The sequence below is a fragment of the Polypterus senegalus genome, chromosome 2, assembly GCF_016835505.1.
Source record: "Polypterus senegalus isolate Bchr_013 chromosome 2, ASM1683550v1, whole genome shotgun sequence".
Taxonomy (NCBI): Eukaryota; Metazoa; Chordata; class Cladistia; order Polypteriformes; family Polypteridae; genus Polypterus; species Polypterus senegalus.
Window position 1 is genome coordinate 4120879 of NC_053155.1, and position 20197 is coordinate 4141075.

General features: G+C 40.7%; 2 protein-coding genes across 2 annotated transcripts in view; both read right to left on the reverse strand.

Annotated features, from left to right (window-relative positions):
• The window catches only part of LOC120524126, a 160835-nt gene extending 153837 nt beyond the window's left edge, over positions 1–6998 (reverse strand). Inside the window, 2 exon segments of the mRNA XM_039746003.1 lie at positions 6419–6689; positions 6691–6998. Of these exon segments, the coding sequence (XP_039601937.1) occupies positions 6419–6689; positions 6691–6998 (579 nt within the window).
• Positions 6999–7647: 649 nt separating this feature from the next.
• LOC120524127 (E3 ubiquitin/ISG15 ligase TRIM25-like) overlaps positions 7648–20197 on the reverse strand; it is a 20227-nt gene continuing 7677 nt past the window's right edge. Inside the window, exons 4-5 of the mRNA XM_039746005.1 lie at positions 7981–8107; positions 7648–7751 (exon numbers count right to left, since the gene is read on the reverse strand). Coding sequence (XP_039601939.1) covers positions 7648–7751; positions 7981–8107 — 231 coding nt within the window. The remainder of the gene's footprint in view (positions 7752–7980; positions 8108–20197) is intronic.

The following is a 20197-nucleotide window of genomic DNA, read 5'->3' on the forward strand; positions in this document are numbered from 1 at the left end:
ATTTTAGGCATATAGTATTTAGACTTTTTCGGCAATGGATATCTCTACTTTTTAATCCTCAGATGCCGCTGCTGGGGGTCATGTTTTGCTTTGGACGTGCTCTGTCTCTGGGTATGTCAGAGGACTGGGACTTGTGAAGTGGGGTCCAGCCTCACATGGGGAGGCAAAATGGGTGGAAGGGGGATAAGGGGGGAGAGAAAGAGTGCAAGCTATATCTAATCTATCCTTTTAATCCTTATAATTATAACTTCCAACGTAATAATAGGCTGCATGGCAATAACTCGTGGGAAAATTGGAAATTAATGTTAAAGCTGTCTCACTTCCAGTTAAGACTACAAAATGACATCAAAAATTCAGAATCAATGTCTCCATGATGGGACAGTTAACTTTGTGAGCTGGAATGTTAAAGGCCTGAATCACGAATTAAAGAGAAAGAAAGTATTCTCTCACCTAACAGGTTTAAACGCTAAAATAGTATTTTTACAGGAGACCCACTTACCAAGCAAGGATCAGTTCCAGAAGCAAAAGGACTGAACTGGCCAAATATTCCATTCTAGCTTTACAAAGAAAACTAGAGGTGTGAGAATTCTTATACAGAGAACAGTCTCATTTGTAGCATCAGATGTAGCATTGGATCCTGAAGGGAGATATGTGATGGTCATGGGCAAATTATTTAACTGTAAAGTGATTTTAAGAAATGTTTATGCACCCAATGTTGATGATAGGGAAATCATTAAAAATGTATTTGCATCCATTCCCAATGTGAAGACTTATAAAATTATAATGGCTGGGACTTTAATTGTGTTTTAAATCCACTCTTAGATAGGTCTCCTGTCACAGGGGGGATGACATCTAACACTGCAAAGACAATAACACAGTTTGTAACTGACCGCAACTTATCAGCCCCTTGAGGTTTCTAAACCCAAATTCAAGAACATATTCCATCTACTCACCAGTACATCATTGCTACTCAAGAATTGATTATTTCTTTATAGATAATAATTTCTTGCATGCGATTAAATCTTGCAAATACGACGCTATTGTTATTTCTGACCATGCATCTCTGATCTTGGAGGGGAAATCATTATGCCCCTCATACTCATCTCGCAGATGGCATCTTAACCCACTTCTATTAGCAGATGAGAACTGTATAGAATTTACAAAACAAATCAGTTTCTTCCTAGAGACAACTACATCCTCAGAGGTCTCTGCAGGAATACTCTTCGAAACTCTAAAGGCCTTCTTACGACGACAGATTATTTCATATCTTTCCCACAGAAATAAATTTGAAACCAAGAAGGTATCTAAACTAATTAGTGAAATTACTAGAATAGATCAAGAACATGCCAGGCTTCCAAGTAAGGCTCTTCATAGGAAAAGACAGGCTCTGCCTTCAGATCTCAACCTCTTAAGAACCAAAGAAACTGAAGAACTCATTTTTAAATCAAGACATCATTACTATGAACATGGAGAGAAAGCTAATAAGCTCTTAGCTCAACAAATCCACAAGCAAGAAGTTTGCAATATAATCCCAGCAATCACCAACATGAACGGAGATAAAATCATTGACAATAAAAATATAATGCACACATTTAGAGACAACTATAAATCCTTATATTCTACTGAGTTTAAAGAAGACACGACACAATCTAATGCATTTCCGGATACATTACAGATACCACAAATAGATACTTTTAGTGCAGAGGAACTGGATAAACTTCAAACTTTTCACCGTCTTTCCTAAACAAAATAAGGACCTATTGCAATGTGCATCATACAGACCAATTTCACTTTTGAATAATGATGTTAAGATACTTTCAAAAGTCCTACCTAGAAGGATGGAGAAAGTGCTGCCTTCGGTAATATCACAAGACCAAACTGGATTTATTAAAGGTCGACACTTAGCTTCCAATCTCCGATGCCTGTTTAATGTTATATATTCACTTGTAAAGTCAAACACCCCAGAGATATTATTATCTTTGAATGCAGAAAAAGCATTTGACATGATTGAATGGAACTACCTTTTCACTACATCAGAGAAATTTGGGTTTGGCCCAAACATTTGTGCATGAATCAAACTACTGTATACCAATCCAGAAGCTTCAGTTTGTATTAACAACATTTGTTCAGACTACTTTAAAGTAGAACGTGGTACCAGACAAGGATGCCCCTTGTCACCGCTGCTTTTTGCAATTGCCATTGAACCACTGGCAGTTCACTGTCGAAATGCTTATCAGATAAAGAGGATTATCAGAGAAGGACTTGAACAGAAAATTTCTCTCTATGCAGATGATATGGTACTGTATATATCAGACCCACAAAATACTGTGCCTGCAGTCTTAACAGCACTTACAGAATTTCAAAAGATCTCTGGTCTCAGAATTAATTTGAATAAAAGTGTGCTCTTTCCAGTGAATTCTCTAGCATACAATATTAGATTAGACACCTTCCCTTTTATCATCACAGATCATTTTAAATACTGAGGGGTAAACATCACAAGTAAACATAAAGCTCATTATCAACAGAATTTCGCCATCTATATGGAAAGAATTAAGCAAGACTTGCATAGATGGTCAACCCTCAATCTCACTCTAGCTGGAAGAATTAACGTTGTTAAGATGAATATCCTTCCTAAGCTTCTCTTTTTATTTCAAAACATTCCAATGTACATCAATAAATCATTCTTTAAGCAATTAGATTCAACCATAACCTCATTTATTTGGAACCTAAAACATCCACGTATCCAAAGAGCGACTCTACAAAGGTCAGAAGGTGGCATGGCTCTACCTAACTTTCAGTTTTATTACTGGGCAGCAAACATAAAAACTATAAAAACCTGGACACAAATAGATGAACAGACAGAGGCTTGGTCCACAATAGAAATAAAATCCTGCAGCACTTCTTTATATCCCCTGCTTTGCACCTCAATAAGTGTAACTTATTGCCAATATACTAACAACCCAGTTGAGCTTCACTCACTCAGAATATGGAACCAGTGTAGGAAGCATTTTAAGATGGAGAAGCTTTTATCAGTGACACCTCTGCATGAGAACCACCTTTTTCAACCCTCACAAACATTTGCAGTTTTCAACGTCTGGAAGGCATTTGGGATTAAATTACTTAGAGATCTGTACACAGACAATATCTTTGCAACCTATGAACAATTACATTCCAAATTTAATTTTCCAGCAACACATTTCTTTCACTATCTTCAAATTAGAAACTTTGTTAAACAGCACCTGCCCGATTTTCCTCATCTTCCACCTTCCTCTATGCTGGAAAAAATATTGCTCAGTTTTGAGGACTCAGGCATCATTTCTGCAATATATAAAATATTTTTACAGTCCTTCCCTTTCAAAGATCCAAGAGGACAGTGGGAAAAGGATCTCTCACTCAACATCTCAGAAAAGGAGTGGAAGGTAGCAATGCAGAGAACTCACTTGACCTCCATGTGCTCAAATGCGCAATGCGCAGATCATTCAATTATTCAACTCAAAATTATATATCGAGCACATCTGTCTTGCTTGAAATTGCCCAAAATGTTTACATGCTGAGATCCAACCTGTGCACGCTGCAATCGAGTCCCAGCCTCACTCGGTCACATGTTCTGGGCCTGCAGCAAATTAACTTCATTCTGGACCAAAAGTTGTAAGTGCCTTTCAGACAGCCTTGGGGTCACAACCCCTCCTAATCCACTAACAGCTGTGTTTGGTGGGCTCACAGAGGAGCTTAAAGCAGAAAAGGACAATAAACTGTCATCACCTTCACTACACTATTGGCACACAGAGTTATCTTGCTCAACTGGAAGAATCCTAACTCTCCTATTTTAAATTAGTGTTTTATATTATTTGAAATTGGAAAAAATCAAATTCTCACTTAGGGGATCTGTGCTAAACGTTTTCAACACCTAACAGGATCAGATCAATGATATTTTAGAATAAGCTCTTAAAGCACTGAGGAAGTAGATTCTCTCCACATTTCTTTATCTTCTCCATTTATCTGTATCTGCATATTAAACTCATCAATTTATTTATTTTTACTATTTTTAAGTTTCAGTCCGTTGGCCATGCTCTCTTTCTCAGGGCTTGGAGTTGATTTGTTTTCACTCCTATTTTTTATAAAAATAGATCTATTTGTATGGAATGATTACAATAAAATCAAAAAAAAAACAACAAAGGGGCATCCCGGCCAGTCATGGACCCCGGCCGTCTGCCACACTATATTACTTTACTTTGATCTTTTCCTCTTTCCCATAGAGAAAGGCACATAGCTTGTGATTTTTATTTCTCTAATTTTTCTGAATAGAATGTCCCAGGAAAGTGGATTTTAAATGTTCTCGTTTCACTTCTGGTCTTTCAGAAGGTTAGATGGATCAGTTCGCAGTTACCTATTAAGTTTCTAGAGCCTGCACTGTCATGATGATTCTAGCAGGTCATTTAAAGCACACATTACAAAGTTGTCCAAATTGTGTTTCTTCCATCTTAAAAATGTTGGGGAACTAAGGCATTTTCTAAATAAACAGAATTCTGAGAAATTAATTCATACATTTATTTCTAGTAGGATTGACTACTGCAATGCGGTGTTCACTGGATGTTCAAACTGTTCTTTATTTATCCTCCAGTTAATCCACAATGCTGCTGCAAGAATTATTTAAAGAACAAGAAAATACGAACACATAACTCCAGTTCTTAATTCCTTACACTGGCTCTCAGTTAGGTTTAGGGCAGATTTCAAAATCCTCCTTTTAACATATAAAGCATTAAATAGCCGAGGTTTGGCTTACTTGTCTGAACTTATCATGACTTACAAACCTGAGAGCACATTAAGATCTCAAGATGATGGGTGTTTTTAATGTTGGCACAGATCACGGGAGTACAACTTCGATCCTGGAGAGCTGCACTGGCAGTTTTCCTTGCTGTCACTTTCTTACCCAGTCACCAATTTCTGCTGTTAATTGACTTCTTTTCCACTCATTTTCATTGCTATGTTTTTTAAGACTCGTTCCTCTGAATTGTTAAATGGCATTCAAACACAAATGAGATATGAAGTGAGGAGCCAACAGCAAACTCAGAGCCACAAACTCCAGCCAGTTTCTCAATTAGATGTCAATTCTTGTTGTTAATTAAACCTGTGATTTAATCCCATGGCTTGTTGCCTCTCTTCCCCAAAGGCAGACATTTCCAACACTGTTGTTTTTTTTGTTCTTAAAGCCCAAATGTTTTGTGGACCTGAGCAGATCAACATGATGGAGACCTTCACCTTTCTTTATGTTCAGATATTATATGACGGACACAGGGAGCTGGTTATGTGTTGGCCCATTTTGTATCCCATTATGTTTAGCTTCTAATTGAGGGGTCTGAGTCTTAAATAACAAGTCATTTAAAATGAAGACAAAAGAAGTTAATTAGCAGCACAAACTGGTAACTGATTTAGAAAAGAGTGAGAATGAAACCTGCAGCCACCGTAGTGCTCGTGGACTGGAGCTGGACACCCCTGGCATTGATGGTCAAACGGGCATCTTCACAAGTTATTTACACACCTGCTGGGCTTGGTGGGCTTTATCACACTGGTGAAGGTCAAAGTTCATCTGACAATCAGACATTAGCTGGTATAACCAGGGGGTTAACATTCAAAATATCTTTTCTACTGCACTTAATGATCACAAATAATCACTAATTAAGTGCACGATTACTTATTTTAAATTACAATGAGAATATCTACAGCAATGCTACATAGAAATATTTGAGCTGAATTTATTGTAAGAATCTTAGACTTGGTTCTGTAGTGCAGTATCGTCTGGTTGACGTGTCTCTTTAAAAGGCCTGAGATCAGCCACATGCACACTCAAATTGTTAAAAATGCACAAAGAAGACAATGGAAGTAAGCAGCTAAACACACTTACTGTGTATGTGGCAGCACCCTGGATTGTCTCCATTCATTTGGTAAAAGCCTGAGGTATTGAATGACGTTTTTAATGACACTGCCTGGTGACTTCCTGTGCTTATGCTTGCTGTAACATGATCCTGCTAAACACACCTTAAGAGGGCTGGAATGTTAGATATTTCTGTGAGTAGCCCACATGCCACTCACACCCCTGCCAGGGGCCCATTCTGTAGTTTCTGTAGTTTGTCCTCCACAGCATTAGATACTCAAAAGACAAACTGATTAGAGCAGACAAATACTCAGCTTGGCGTAATGAACTCACTCGGCTGTTCATGGGTAATGCCTGGTATCCCATCCTGGACTGTTTCATGCCCTGCCCAAGGTTTCACCAGGATAGGCTTCAGCACACTACTCTAAGTCCTTGGAAAATCAGGTTTATAAGATGGATGAAGAGATTTCTCTGTTACACTGCATTTACAAATCCCTTAACTCTTGTTATTTAATTTGTTTCAATTAAACACCAAATCCCACTCACCTGTTTTTCTTCTCTTTCCGTCTCCAGCTCCACTATTTCATGACCTTTATGTCCAGTCACCACACATTTCATGCAAATATATGAATCATCAGTTTTGCAGAATATTTCCAGACTTTTCTGATGTTTTGTACAGAGTTTCTCCTTCAGATTTCCATCAGGATCAACCAGCTTGTGGTGTTTCAGGGCGTCTCCTTCATAGTGGAGCTGTAGGTGAGGCTGACAGAAGGAGGCCAAGCAGGTTAGACAGGACTTCACCGCTCTGAATCTTCTTCCCAGTACAGAAGTCACACTCCACGTCTCCAGGGCCAGCATAATTCTGAGATTGAGAAGAACTGAGTCCTGTCTTCTTTAGTTTCTCTACGATTTCATTCAGCACAGTGTTTCTTCTCAGTTGCGGCCTCAGATTGAAGATTTCTCTGCACTGAGGACAGCTGAACTCTTGGCTCTGATCCCAGCAGTCAGTGAGGCACTTCAGACAGAAACTGTGACCACAATGCAGTGACACGGGGTCAGTCAGGGTGTCCAGACACACCGAGCAGGTGAACTCATCCTGTGATACAAACAGCTGGGCTTCGGCCATCGTCAGTCTGAGGAGAAACAGGCAGAGAGAGTCAGTCAGACAAACAAGGAAGTGACTTGTGAAGAAATGAAAGTGAAAGTTTGTCTGTGCTCAGTGAGGAGGAGGAGGAGGAGGAGGAGGAGATTTAAAGAGAAACCTGAGAGCTCACAGAGAGAACATCTGAGGAGACACTGAGGGTGAACAGTTAATGTGAGACAGGAGCCCAGAGAGTGAAGATCACAATGTGACAATATGACATACACTGACAGACGAGATGCACTGTCCCACGGTGTCTGTTAAAGTTTAATTCACTTCAGTATATATTATTTATTTATTACATAGTGAAGTCCACATTAGAGATGCTGGATGTTCTCCAGATTTTCAGATTTTCTTGGCTTTTCAGTTCAGCATTTTACTTTAGAATTCTAAATACCTGACGTCACAGTCAGCTCGGCCTCCTTAGATGCATAGTGTTTGGGTAATAGAAGGCTTGTAAAAAGTTTACCTGACCCAGTCTTGAGTCTGTTACATGGTGTGGTGTAGCAGGTCCAATGCTCATGTCAAAAAGGCCACTTTTTAAATAAATAATCGCAGTCTTCGTGGCTTATAGGGCGTGGTAGTGTGGCCGGAAGTGGTTCCTGTGGAAGTTCGTAATGCGTGTTGTACACGCTTAAGTACACAGGTGAGGAGTCGTCCGCATCCGTAATTGTTGCTGGGAGCTACTGACTGCCACACCTGATCCATGTCCTCGTGATAAATAGAAGCGTGAGGCGGCTAGAAGGGGGAAATGAAAAAAGAAAAGGAAAAAATGAACGGAGGTTGCAAGGGAAAAAGGCAGGAAGCAGTTAGAGGAAAGCAAGAGAGTGAGAACGAGCAAGTGCAGGCTCGGGGCAGCTGAGCAGTGAGCCTGGGTGTTTGGCTGGCAGCTGAGGAGCAGTCTATTGTGTTCGCTAACACTGAGCATTTTAAAAGAGCGGGAGTGGCCGGAAGAACGATGGCTCACCGCGTAAGGCCAAGAAGGCAGCGGGAGTCGGGACTTGGGACGTGAAAGCCCCAGCATGAGCGCCCTGGTTGCTGGGGAGCCCAAGTTGCAGTTTAGTGAAGCCCATTGGAGCCAGGGATCGGTGAGGCTAGCAAACCAGCAGAAGAAGGTAGAATGAAGGTCAGCTGCAGGTAGGGTTGTTTTCCTTGTGCACAGCCTGGACAGGAGAAGCAGGGGAGTCACCAGTAGAAGAAAGGCACTGGACTGATTTGTTTAAAGGGACAGCTTCCAGCCATTGTTTTAACCTCGTTGTTTTTAAAAGTTTTTTTTCTAATTAAATTTAACCTCTACATTATCACCTCTGCTTTAATGGATTAAGGATTGAGATGCACCACTTTTTGGACACTGACTTGTTTTGTTTGTTGGTTTTAAATAAAAGCACTTTGCACTTTTTGAACAATCCCTTGTTTCATTGTTTGGGCCTCATTGCCTAGCTCATCGGTGACATTACCAACGGTTGTCGGGTTACAGAGCTCCCAGAACCAAGATGGGAGGATGGAGCGGAAGCCACATCGTCACACACGGACGCAACCAAACATGACAAAGGTGGTCTTCAGGTGGCTGTTTGACTTGGTATTTAGAGTTCTGATGTAGCTTAGTGCAGATGAACAGTTTTATGACACCAAGCATTTAAGGATAACGTCCAATGCCATGTACAGTTCTATGTCATCATTTTGGGGTTAGAACAGAGAACTTTCCCTGTGGTGGAGGACACTCTTTGTCTCTACTACATGGTTCTTGTCTCATCTGGTTGAACTGTGACAATACCCACCCTCCCCATTGTGGCAGCACAGCCTTTCAGAGTGGTGATTGGCAGCTGATGTGCACAGTAAGGAAGTCTACACCATCAAATCTCCAGGACAACACTGTTTGCTGTCATTTTTCACACAAGTCCATCTGCTGATTTTGAGAGCCCTCAGTGGAGGTACCTGAATCTGTCTTAAAGGTTTAGAAAGAGGCCTCTAGCTGGACAGTCCAAATCACAGCCAGTCTGTGCCCACTGTCTCATCACTTCAGCGAAGGGTGTAGCCGTCCCCAAGCTTTGAGGCATGAACCTCCAATAAGACCCCACCAGACCCTGGGACCTCATTTTCACTCACAGTTTCTTTTGTCCTTTTATTCTTTTTGTTATTTCATTAACTTCTCTTTATTAGTTGATTTTCTTAATTGTTTCCTGAGATGTGATTCTAAGACGCTGAGGTACACAATAATCGTTCTGAGCTCAGGTGCCTTCAGTAGTTCAGGCTCAGTTCCTTCTATGCTGTATGTGAAGCAGTGCTGTATCTAAGTGGAGATGAGTTCTAGAGTCCTTCAAGGTGCATCAGCCGACCATACGCATTGTTAATTCTTCAATCTGTTTCAGTGTTTTCTGCCTTTTAATGTCATATTTTAACAACAGTGTGGGGTATTTCAGGTAAATGTGCCCTGCTATGGTGCCCTCACACTGCCTGTGGGTTCTTTCGATTCTGGTTGTTTCTCTGTGTGACGTAAGCAGCATCATCTTTGAAGAGGTCTGCACAGTGAAAGATCAGGGCCTGCGTTTAGGTGAGGAAGTTGTCATTGTTTTGCTCAGCTGCTTGTGTTCTTTAATATTATTTTCCTAAGATCTGAAATGGAAAGAGGACAAAACTGTAGAATTGTCAATTTATCTGCTGAGACCTTTCTGGTAATAATTCAGTTTAGGTATTGACAGAATGTGTCTACTACTCATTTACTATTATGTGACAAGACCACAAGAAACACTTCTTTGGGTCTTCATAACACTTACTAAGCATCAGTGAAGTGTTTATTCATCTCTGCAGTGTGGCCTGCTAAAAGAACTTCACTTTGGTGGTCTGAGGTGGCTTACCACAGACGTGTTTAAAACCTGTGATTCCTTCATATTCATAATTGATGTGACCACCATGACAATATGGAGGTGGGCAACAGACAGCAAATGGGGTAAGTAACATCTGCATTGGCCAGAGCCATTAAGCTTGAAGTGCAGCGTTCACTGCATTCAAATGATCAATCAGCACTTAGGAGAAGAAACAATGATGAAGGAAGGAAGAACATCTGAAAAAGAAAGATTAGGGATTTGTCAGACTTCCAGAAGACCTGTCTGAAGATCAACACAGCTGAGAAACTTCATTATCAGGGCCTCGAGTGTGAAGAACATTCATTAGGAGTTTATAGTCTATTGGATCTTTGAATTGGTGGGGTGAATATTTGAATAGCTGGACATCATTTTTTATCATTTGGGTTGCCTTTCTCTGCATTTACTTTGATGCCTGCTATGTGAATAACATTTTTTCAGTTTCTAACTCTTGAGTTTGTCATTTTGGAAATATAAGAAGTAACTTCTCCCTCCGTTTTATGAAATGTACTCTCATGATGGGTCATTCTGATCATCAATGTGCCAGATTTGTTTATGATCTTCTTCTATGTCCATCTTTATCAAGCATCTCAGAATTACAATTAGGTGTTGCACTAAACATCTGACTAGGATAAGAGTTTGTCCCACTACAGAGTAGGACATGAGAAGTAGTTATGAGGAGTGTTACACTCACTCCCAGCTAGGTGTAAAGTTCATGCTCAAGGATGAGTGACATCACGATCAGCCACAAACTCTCACTCATGAAGGCGTTTTGTAGTTTCATTATGACCTTCTGTACTTTTCTAATACTAATGCTATGGCTTAATAATAATAATAATAATAATATTTAAAATAATAGAAAATGAAGAAGAAGCAAAACATAACAAGGTGGGATACTGCGCTCAGCTGCACTTCATTTTTCCAACTTTGCGATAACATAAAGAATAATACTGCAACAAAATGGAAAGGCCGAGACACATAGAAACACAGCGTGTGCACTGATTAGGAGTAAAGTTCGATAACAGACACATATATTAAACATTCAATGATCTGCAGCCGTACTTTCAGAAGAACCACCTTCCTGCTATTGTGGCATGACAAACGCCTCGTCAACTATCAGTTACCTCATCAAATCAGTTACTGAAAGCAGCCACTGCTGTATGTTACGCTGTTTCTAAAGTCACGTTCACTCTTCCAGTGTCCCTGATCATCTTCCAGAGTTGTGTGCTGTGCCTCTCTCCATGATCCCCCCATTTTCTTCTGTGTGGTTCTATTTATCAAATGCTCCAGGAGTCTCAGCCTGTCTCTTTAAACCTTTCTGGTCTTATAAAGTGTAACAGGAATGTTAAGAGGTTCATGAAGTGCACATTTCAGTTTACCTGTGTGACATTTCACAGTCAATCACCCACCCAGCATCGCTTGTCTTCAGGGTCGTATGCTGGCTACTATAATACAGTTTGCCCCTGTGACCACCTGTGTGTTGATACAGTGATATCACTTGTGATTTCACATATGTGGGCTCATCAACATTTGGGACAATGATCTTGATTTGTGTGCCTATTTGCGCTATTTCAGCTTGATTTAACATTACCTCTTGTGTTATAAGCTTGTGGAACCCCTTACCCTTGAACCCGTAGCACCACAGCCATCCAGGAGGGCTGCCCTTTAGTGTCCAGGGGAGGTATAATGCCACTCAGATGCTCCCTCCCTTGGTCCATCCATCCAGGTGGTGTCCTGGCCGGGTAATGGCTGAGATTGCCTGTCACACTGCCCCTCCTTCAGTCGAGACTTGTGGGGTGAAGTGTCCTGTCCTATGACGGCTGTTGTTCCACCAGATAGAAAGTCTATTTTTTCTGGACCACAGTTCTGTCCTGTAAAACAAAGACAACAAAACGATGGGTAGGAGCTGTGCTGATGCCCTCTCCAGGGTTCTCATTAATAAACTGTGTATACGTATAAAATGTACATGCTCACATCGCGATGTATAAAAACTAAACTTGGTGTAAAGCCACGCACATTTTCATACCAACTCAATCCCTGACGTATGCAAGTTCTCCACTCGGTTTTGCAGACTGGCGGCACCCAGCATCAAATTAGTGCTTTTGTTCCAGTGTGATTTCCCTTTTCTTTTTTAGATCCACATCCCTGATTGGGTTTTATCAAATGCACTGAAATTAAGCGCGTATTGTTTAATAATTTAAGGCATCTGATTGTAATTAACCCGTAACAATATAATGGTCCACGGAATGGGCAAACTATTCCAAATACCATAAGTGCTTTAGCGTTGTTACTCTCACTGTACCTTCTTCTTCTTCTTCTTTCAGCTGCTCCCATTAGAGTTGCCACAGCAGATCATCTTTATCCATATTACTCTCACTGCACCACTCGGAGTATTTATATCACTGTATCTGAGTGTGAATCACAGCAGCAGCTGATCGGAAAGGGAATTATCACTATAGAGCATCAAGCACATGCTGCCTCAGCCATGCTATCTATTTGAACTGCTCTCACATGACAAACGCTTCAGAGCCTTTCCTGTACGGACCTCACAGTTCAGAAATAGTTTCATCCCAAGAACTCTAAACGCACTCAATCAGTCCATCAAGCGGTCCTGGTAGAACTGTTAGTACTTATAAGTACAATCACCTCACTGTAAACTTGCACTACAGTTATAATATTGCACAACCTGAGCCACTTTATAAAGCGCATATTTACATATGATGACGATATCATTTTTAAGGTGAAATGCAGCAAAATATGTTTATTACATTATACTGATAAAATGTTAACATCGTTTAAATAATCTATATTGCAAATAATTAACACTAGAATTACTAGAGCCTACGAAAAAACTCTTAGTTCCGTCCCACCTTAAACTGCTTCTTAAATCCCTTCACACCTCTCCGCCAGCGTCCTTTGTCCTCTAAATGTGCTGATAAAGAGAAGCTTGGAGCAGCCGGCTATTCCATCCCCCACCAATTTAGAACGTGCACGAACTTCTCTCAGCTCATGCCTTGATTGAGTATCTGGGAGTGAAGTGGAGTTTTAGAGTGGAAATAATAGATCGTTGTTTGGAACACACGCATTTCATGTCTGTTCCGTTTCTACAGTAATCTGTGTCAACACATTGTTAAAACAGAAACGTTTTTTATATTCTAGTAGTAGATGACAAAATGTAGGCATAAACTATATAGTGTATGAAGCCTGAAGTCCAAATAGCAAAGAAACATTTTCACAAGAATAACACAATTGCTTTTATTCAAAATATAACTGCAGAAACAAAAGCCTTAACATGCGACATTGACACAGTTTATTGTAACTGCCTCTGTGGTTCAATAGATCAGCCCCGCTTGGGAATCAAAGGTCACGAGTTGATCCTGCACCCCTCTGTTTTGAGAAGTAAACTGCTCTTAGTCTTACTGTTTTAGAATAAAAGCATACATTTGATTTCAGTCTGTAACAGCCGTGCAATTTATGATCCTTGTAAAGGTTAGCTTTTTTTTTTTATTATTCACTTTTCATTCTCTCAGTCGCGTTCAGAATCAATCCATACAACCCCATCTGACACGGCTGTTTTCACTAAAGACGCTATAGCTCTGCAGTGTACCACGATGCATACTAACGCACCCGGTTCTGACACACAAACGCTGGCGAAGCTGCCTTCTTCGTATCTCACCGTCACTTGCTTTTCTTTTTATTCAGTTTTATTGAGTGTTCCTGCCAGTCCCGCATGTTGCTGTATGCTGTTTCTTTTGTACTCCAGGACATGCAGAGGAAAGAATTGGCGCTATATGCAATCATCAGACACTCCCCATCTGCCCGTGTCGTTCAAACACAGGAACATATATTGGTGTAAAAGTATAACAAAAGTGCACTTTTATTCAAGTGCACTTTTTCCATCGCCTTTTCCTGTAAGAAGCAATGTACACACTTCTCTCTATGCTGTGGTTTCTATTACACACCTGAAAGAAAGAGACAATATATGTGAAAATATAATCGCACTAATGCAATATTATTTGAAAACGAACAGCGTCAGATCGGGTGTGAATTTATGCAGGAACTGGAAATTCTCTGATGCGGACCTTCCCCAGGGAAGAAAGTACAGTGTCAGGTGCTCATTCAGTGTAATAGAAACCATAGCACAGAGAGGTGTGTACACGCAACAAGTACACGTGTCGTAAATGTAGGAAGGACGGTCCTTGGGTGTGTGGAACTGTTAATATTTGAATGTGATGATTTTATATAGCACGGAATGAAAATCAGCACTTCTTAGCATTGCACCATGCAAGCTGTCGTATCAATCGCCTACTGTAACTTGCTTTCTTTTTTCTTCGGTTATACAGGTAGTTTTGAATAAAAGTGCACTTGTTTTGTTTGCGAAATGAAGTGTCTGCATGGCATTACACGTGTATTTTTGAGCATGCCCGTTTGAGCAGTATAAAAGTATTGAAAAGTATAACAAAACAACGGGCAGATGGGGAGTGTCTGATGATTGCATATAGCGCCGAACTTACTGCTCTTTACTATTCTCTCCTCTGCATGCCCTGGAGTACAAAAGAAACAGAATACAGACGCACTATAGCTCTGCGTTGTACCACGATGCATACTAACGCACCAAAAAAGGTTCTGACACACAGACGCTGGCGAAGCTGCCTTCTTTGTATCTCACCGTCATTTGATTTTCTTTTTATTCAGTTTTATTTAGTGTTCCTGCCAGTCCCGCATGTTGCTGTATGCTGGATATTTTCACATGTATTGTCTCTTTCTTTCAGGTGTGTAATAGAAACCACAGCATAGAGAGAAGTGTGTACATTGCTTCTTACAGGAAAAGGCGATGGAAAAAGTGCACTTGAATAAAAGTGCACTTTTGTTATACTTTTACACCAATATATGTTCCTGTGTTTGAACGACACGGGCAGATGGGGAGTGTCTGATGATTGCATATAGCGCCAATTCTTTCCTCTGCATGTCCTGGAGTACAAAAGAAACAGCATACAGCAACATGCGGGGACTGACAGGAACACTCAATAAAACTGAATAAAAAGAAAAGCAAGTGACGGTGAGATACGAAGAAGGCAGCTTCGCCAGCTTTTGTGTGTCAGAACCCGGGGTGCGTTAGTATGCATCGTGGTACACTGCAGAGCTATAGCGCGTCTTTAGTGAAAACAGCCGTGTCAGATGGGGTTGTATGGATTGATTCTGAACGCGACTGAGAGAATGAAAAGTGAATAAAAAAAAAGCTAACCTTTACAAGGATCATAAATTGCACCGGCTGTTACAGACTGAAATCAAATGTATGCTTTTATTCTAAAACAGTAAGACTAAGAGCAGTTTACTTCTCAAAACAGAGGGGTGCAGGATCAAACTCGTGACCTTTTTATTCCCAAGCGGGGGCTGATTCTATTGAACTACAGAGGCAGTTACAATAAACTGCTGTCAATGTCGCATGTTAAGGCTTTTTGTTTCTGCAGTTATATTTTTGAATAAAAGCGCAATTGTGTTATTCTTGTGAAAATGTTTCTTTGCTATTTGGACTTCAAGCTTCATACACTATATAGTTTATGCCTACATTTTGTCATCTACTACTAGAATATAAAAAACGTTTCTGTTTTAACAATGTGTTGACACAGATTACTGTAGAAACGGAACAGACATGAAATGCGTGTGTTCCAAACAACGATCTATTATTTCCACTCTAAAACTCCACTTCACTCCCAGATACTCAATCAAGCTGAAGTTCGTGCACATTCTAAATTGGTGGGGGGATGGAATAGCCGGCTGCTCAAGCTTCTCTTTATCAGCACATTTAGAAGACAAAGGGCGCTGGCGGAGAGGTGTGAAGGGATTTAAGAAGCAGTTTAAGGTGGGACGGAATTACGAGTTTTTTCGTAGGCTCTGGTAATTCTAGTGTTAAACATGTGAGGACACAGTGTTGGGCGGCGTGGTGGCGCAGTGGTAGTGCTGCTGCCTCACAGTTAGGGGACCCATCTGGGTTCACTTCCTGGGTCCTCCCTGCATGGAGTCTGCATGTTCTCCCCGTGTCTGCGTGGGTTTCCTCCCACGGTCCAAAGACATGCAGATTAGGTGGATTGGCGATTCTACATTGGCCTTGGTGTGTGGATGTGTTTGTTTGTGTACTGTGGTGGGTTGGCACCCTGCCTGGGATTGGTTCCTGCCCTGTGTTGGCTGGGATTGGCTCCAGCTGACAACTGTGTTCGGATTCAGCAGGTTGGAAAATGGATGGATGGATGGACACGGTGTTGTCCGCTAGCGAGGAGCTGGTGCCCCGTTCAGGGATTGTTCCTGCCTCTTGCTGTATTCTTGCTGGGCTGGCGCGACACAGGAAGGATAGATGGAGAGAATAATTAAACACGTACTACAAAGATATTTCAATGCTCCTTTAAAGTTTTAAAGAATTGACGTTCTCAGCTTACAGATGGCCTAATGTCTATTAGAGAGCTGATTGTGTGCCATTTGGTTACTTGGAGAAAGACAAGGAAGGACAGGAATTGGATGTTAGTACGTTTGAAAGAGACAGTACTGCTACAATAAAGTATTTCATTGAGGGTTGCGCACGGCGCAGCAATCATCTTGTGGGAGGCAGGAACAGTCACTGGATGAGGCGCCAGCTCGTCACTATCACTGCACCACCGTGTTCCCATGTTTAATAACATGCCTTAACTCCTATCATCATGAAAATGATATCAAGTATATATCTCAGTATTTAAATTATTCACAGAGCTGTTATATCATGAATGTAATGGATTCTGTGTCTTGTCGGAGGAAGAGAAAGCCTGGAAGCACGTAGTGATTGACAGGCATAGAGTACATAGAAGATCAAATACAAAACAAAGCATTTAACGTGCTATTTTAGTTATGATGGGATTTGAGAAACTAGTAAATTAAACGATTTAAAGATGAAATTTATGATGTTCTACTTTAATGACAAAATAAACTGCATTATTAAAGTGGAAATTTCGTTAAAGTTGACATTTCGTGCTGTTTTTCCCCACTGTGTCCCTATTTTTTTTTCTCTGTACCCTAATAAGCTTACATATGACACTCAGACGGTGGGCTACGACTCTCCATTTCATGGTAACTTTGATATCTGACCACTTCTTTTTATTTTGGGCACTGTGTGACTTTGTGAACTTGAACTTTTCAGTTTCTCCAACACTCTATGTCACTCAATCAACTTCCTTTTGTTTTTTATACCACTGTTTAAACCAACAAATTGTACATTTTTCTCCACTTGTTATTTGCTGAAACTTCTCTATTTTCACCCGTGCTTTTCCCATTGTCTTTTCACAGAACGTTGAGCTGAAGGGCTATTTATATTAATTTGCATATTCAAAGAAGTATAATTCTGGGAAGTTTTGGGGCGGGACAGTGGGCGCGTGCACGTGTGTTACTTTTCACACTGACTGGGATTTATTGAGCGGAAGAACATGGAAGTTGGCAAACGCACAGATTTATGCATCTGGATTTTTTTGTGCGTATGAACTTTTCCACTTTTGTCCTTACGCCATGTTTTAGTGTGAATTCTACACACAGCGTTATGCATGAGGCCACAGATCTCTTTGCAGCCCCCTTTATATTTAAGCTGCCAATATGCAAGGGCTGCATGGTGAAAGCATAAAGTGGAAAAAACAACAAAATAAATCACAAAACTGACAAAGTAAAACTGAATGAAGGAGCCATTGTTTCTGATAGATAGCCTTGTGTATGTTACTCATGACATTTTTCAGTCTGGTGGTCTCTTTCTGGTTCATTTCTAAATGAACTGCCTTTCTCTTGACTCTTTAGGCTGACACCAGAAACAGGCTGAGATCAGGATGGTGGTCTTCTACATTTACTCCTCTTTTATTGTCAGTAAATTCTAAAACCTTTCTGATGCTGGCAGTGCTGTACCTGCTCCAGAGTTGGTCGTGTGTGGAGGTCCTGCTCCTCGCTGAGCCATCTATGTCACTGTCCCCTCCATCACTGCCACCCAAATCACTCGCTACGTCTCTCTCTGGCATCTAAAATGGTTGTTGTCTCCCCCTGACCTCTCGCCAGACACCAAACGTTTCTTTTTTTTGAGCCTTGATTGCTTGACTTTTCGTTTTTTAGAAACATCTTTAAAAGACTGATTAAACACGCACACACTTGCACTCCCAATCTGTGCACACACGCTCTCTCCACATTCACCCTGACTTTTCTCACTCAAGTGTCCCTCCACGGTCCACTTCATGGCACTCCCTATTGGGGTCTGTCACCAGAAGTCAATACTTCATTTATTTCCGTTGTCAGAGAATCATTTGCAGTGGAGATGACTAGCGTTGCTAGTCGTTACTAGTCGTCTTCCTACTGTTAATCACTTCAAATGTTCTATTTACTCTTTCCAAAGTGCTTTCACAGGCGTATCTGTTACACTAATAAGGGGCACAGACTCAGACAAACACTCATCCTCAGCCGGTGTGACTTCATTCAGTTCAGTCAGGCTCTGCTGTGCTGGGGGGCTGATCACTTGCAGCACCCACTTCTGCAGCAGCCCCATTCACAACAACCTCACAATCATCCATACTTTCGATTTCCAGTTCCATTTCTGACTCCGTCTCTTCATTCTTGGTGTTTACCTCCGTTGATTTCTCCACTGATTGAGCAAAGCTACCCGGTAACTCAACCATTTCCACTTGACGCTGTGACATCTCATGTCCAGGTCAGCCACAGTTAAAGCACTTCATTGTTTCAGAGTTCACAAACACCACGTAGTTACTACCATCAGCTCAAAACTGAAGTGTTACATTTAAATCATCGTTAATAAAATCACGTACACTTGCCTCTGAAAAGAAACAATGTGTTTTAATTCTTACATTCTGCATCCTAAAGGAATCATACTAATACTCGACAGAACTTCTCCTAACGATTTAGTTCTCCTAACAAAATGTAATTTTTTAGGAAAAGGGGTGAAGTTTTAAATTATGTTTTTTCACCAGAGCTGATGAAGGCAAAACTGTGACTAAAGCACCACAAATCACTAATCCTTCAACAAGTTTGTTAGCTAGTGCCTCCTCATTCACAAAAACCACTACAGATTTATTCTTTCTAGAGACATAATGTACATTTCTGTAACCAATCGCTTTCCCTGCCTCCACCACACACACTTCAGCTGACCTCTGTAGGCCCACCAAAAGCTTAACTCCATTTCAGCATAGAACTTTTGAAACTGTTCAGGAAACAAGCCAGGCGGTGCTTTTTAGACGCAGCCGTAGAGAAAGATGTTAAAGCTGAGCCTTATTGATAATCAACAGTGAAGAATAACTACACAGTGACAATACTAATAAAGAAAAGAAGATAAAAGGCAAACTGACAGATGGACATCCACTTCAGCTTTACTCACACCACCACTCGGACTCGCCCACTGCAGACCACAGTAATCGAGAGAGAGAGAGAGAAGGCGCTATATAACAAATAGATAGATAGATAGATAGATAGGTAGATAGATAGATAGATAGATAGATAGATAGATGTGAAAGGCACTATATAATCAATAGATAGATAGATAGATAGATAGATAGATAGATAGATAGATAGATAGATAGATAGATAGATAGATAGATAGATGTGACAGGCACTATATAATCAATAGATAGATAGATAGATAGATAGATAGATAGATAGATAGATAGATAGATAGATAGATAGATAGATAGATAGATAGATACTTTATTAATCCCAAGGGGAAATTCACATAATCCAGCAGCAGCATACTGATACAAAAAAAATATTAAATTAAAGAGTGATAACAATTCAGGTAAAAACAAACAATAATTTGTATAATGTTAACGTTTACCCCCACTCCAGAAACACTTCCAGGTCAAGGACTATAAAAAGGACTGTGGGAAACCCAGCAGACTGAGCCGGAGTTGGGAGAAAGTGTGACAGAGCTGCTGGGTGGAGTGGAGGATTGTTTATTGATTAGTGTTTGTGATTATTGATTTACTGAGTATTGTGGAGTGGATGGTACTTTGTGCACAGTATTGTTATAATAAATTCATCTTTGGACTTTTACCTGGTGTCTCAACGTGCTCTCTGAGGGTTCAAGGGGTCAACAGCGCCCTCTATCTGCCACAAGTGTAAAAGCCAGATGTCTTCTGGGCCTTTGAACAAACCTCTGCAGTGTTTGGATCCTGAAGGCCTCCATTTTACTCCTGATGCTCTCCTTCTGCCAGTGGTAGGTGCAGCACACCTCTCTGGATGCAGTGCAAACTGTCTCAAAGAAAGTTTAGGATGATCATCTGCATGGATTTAATCAGTGCTACGGGTGGATCAGCACACCTG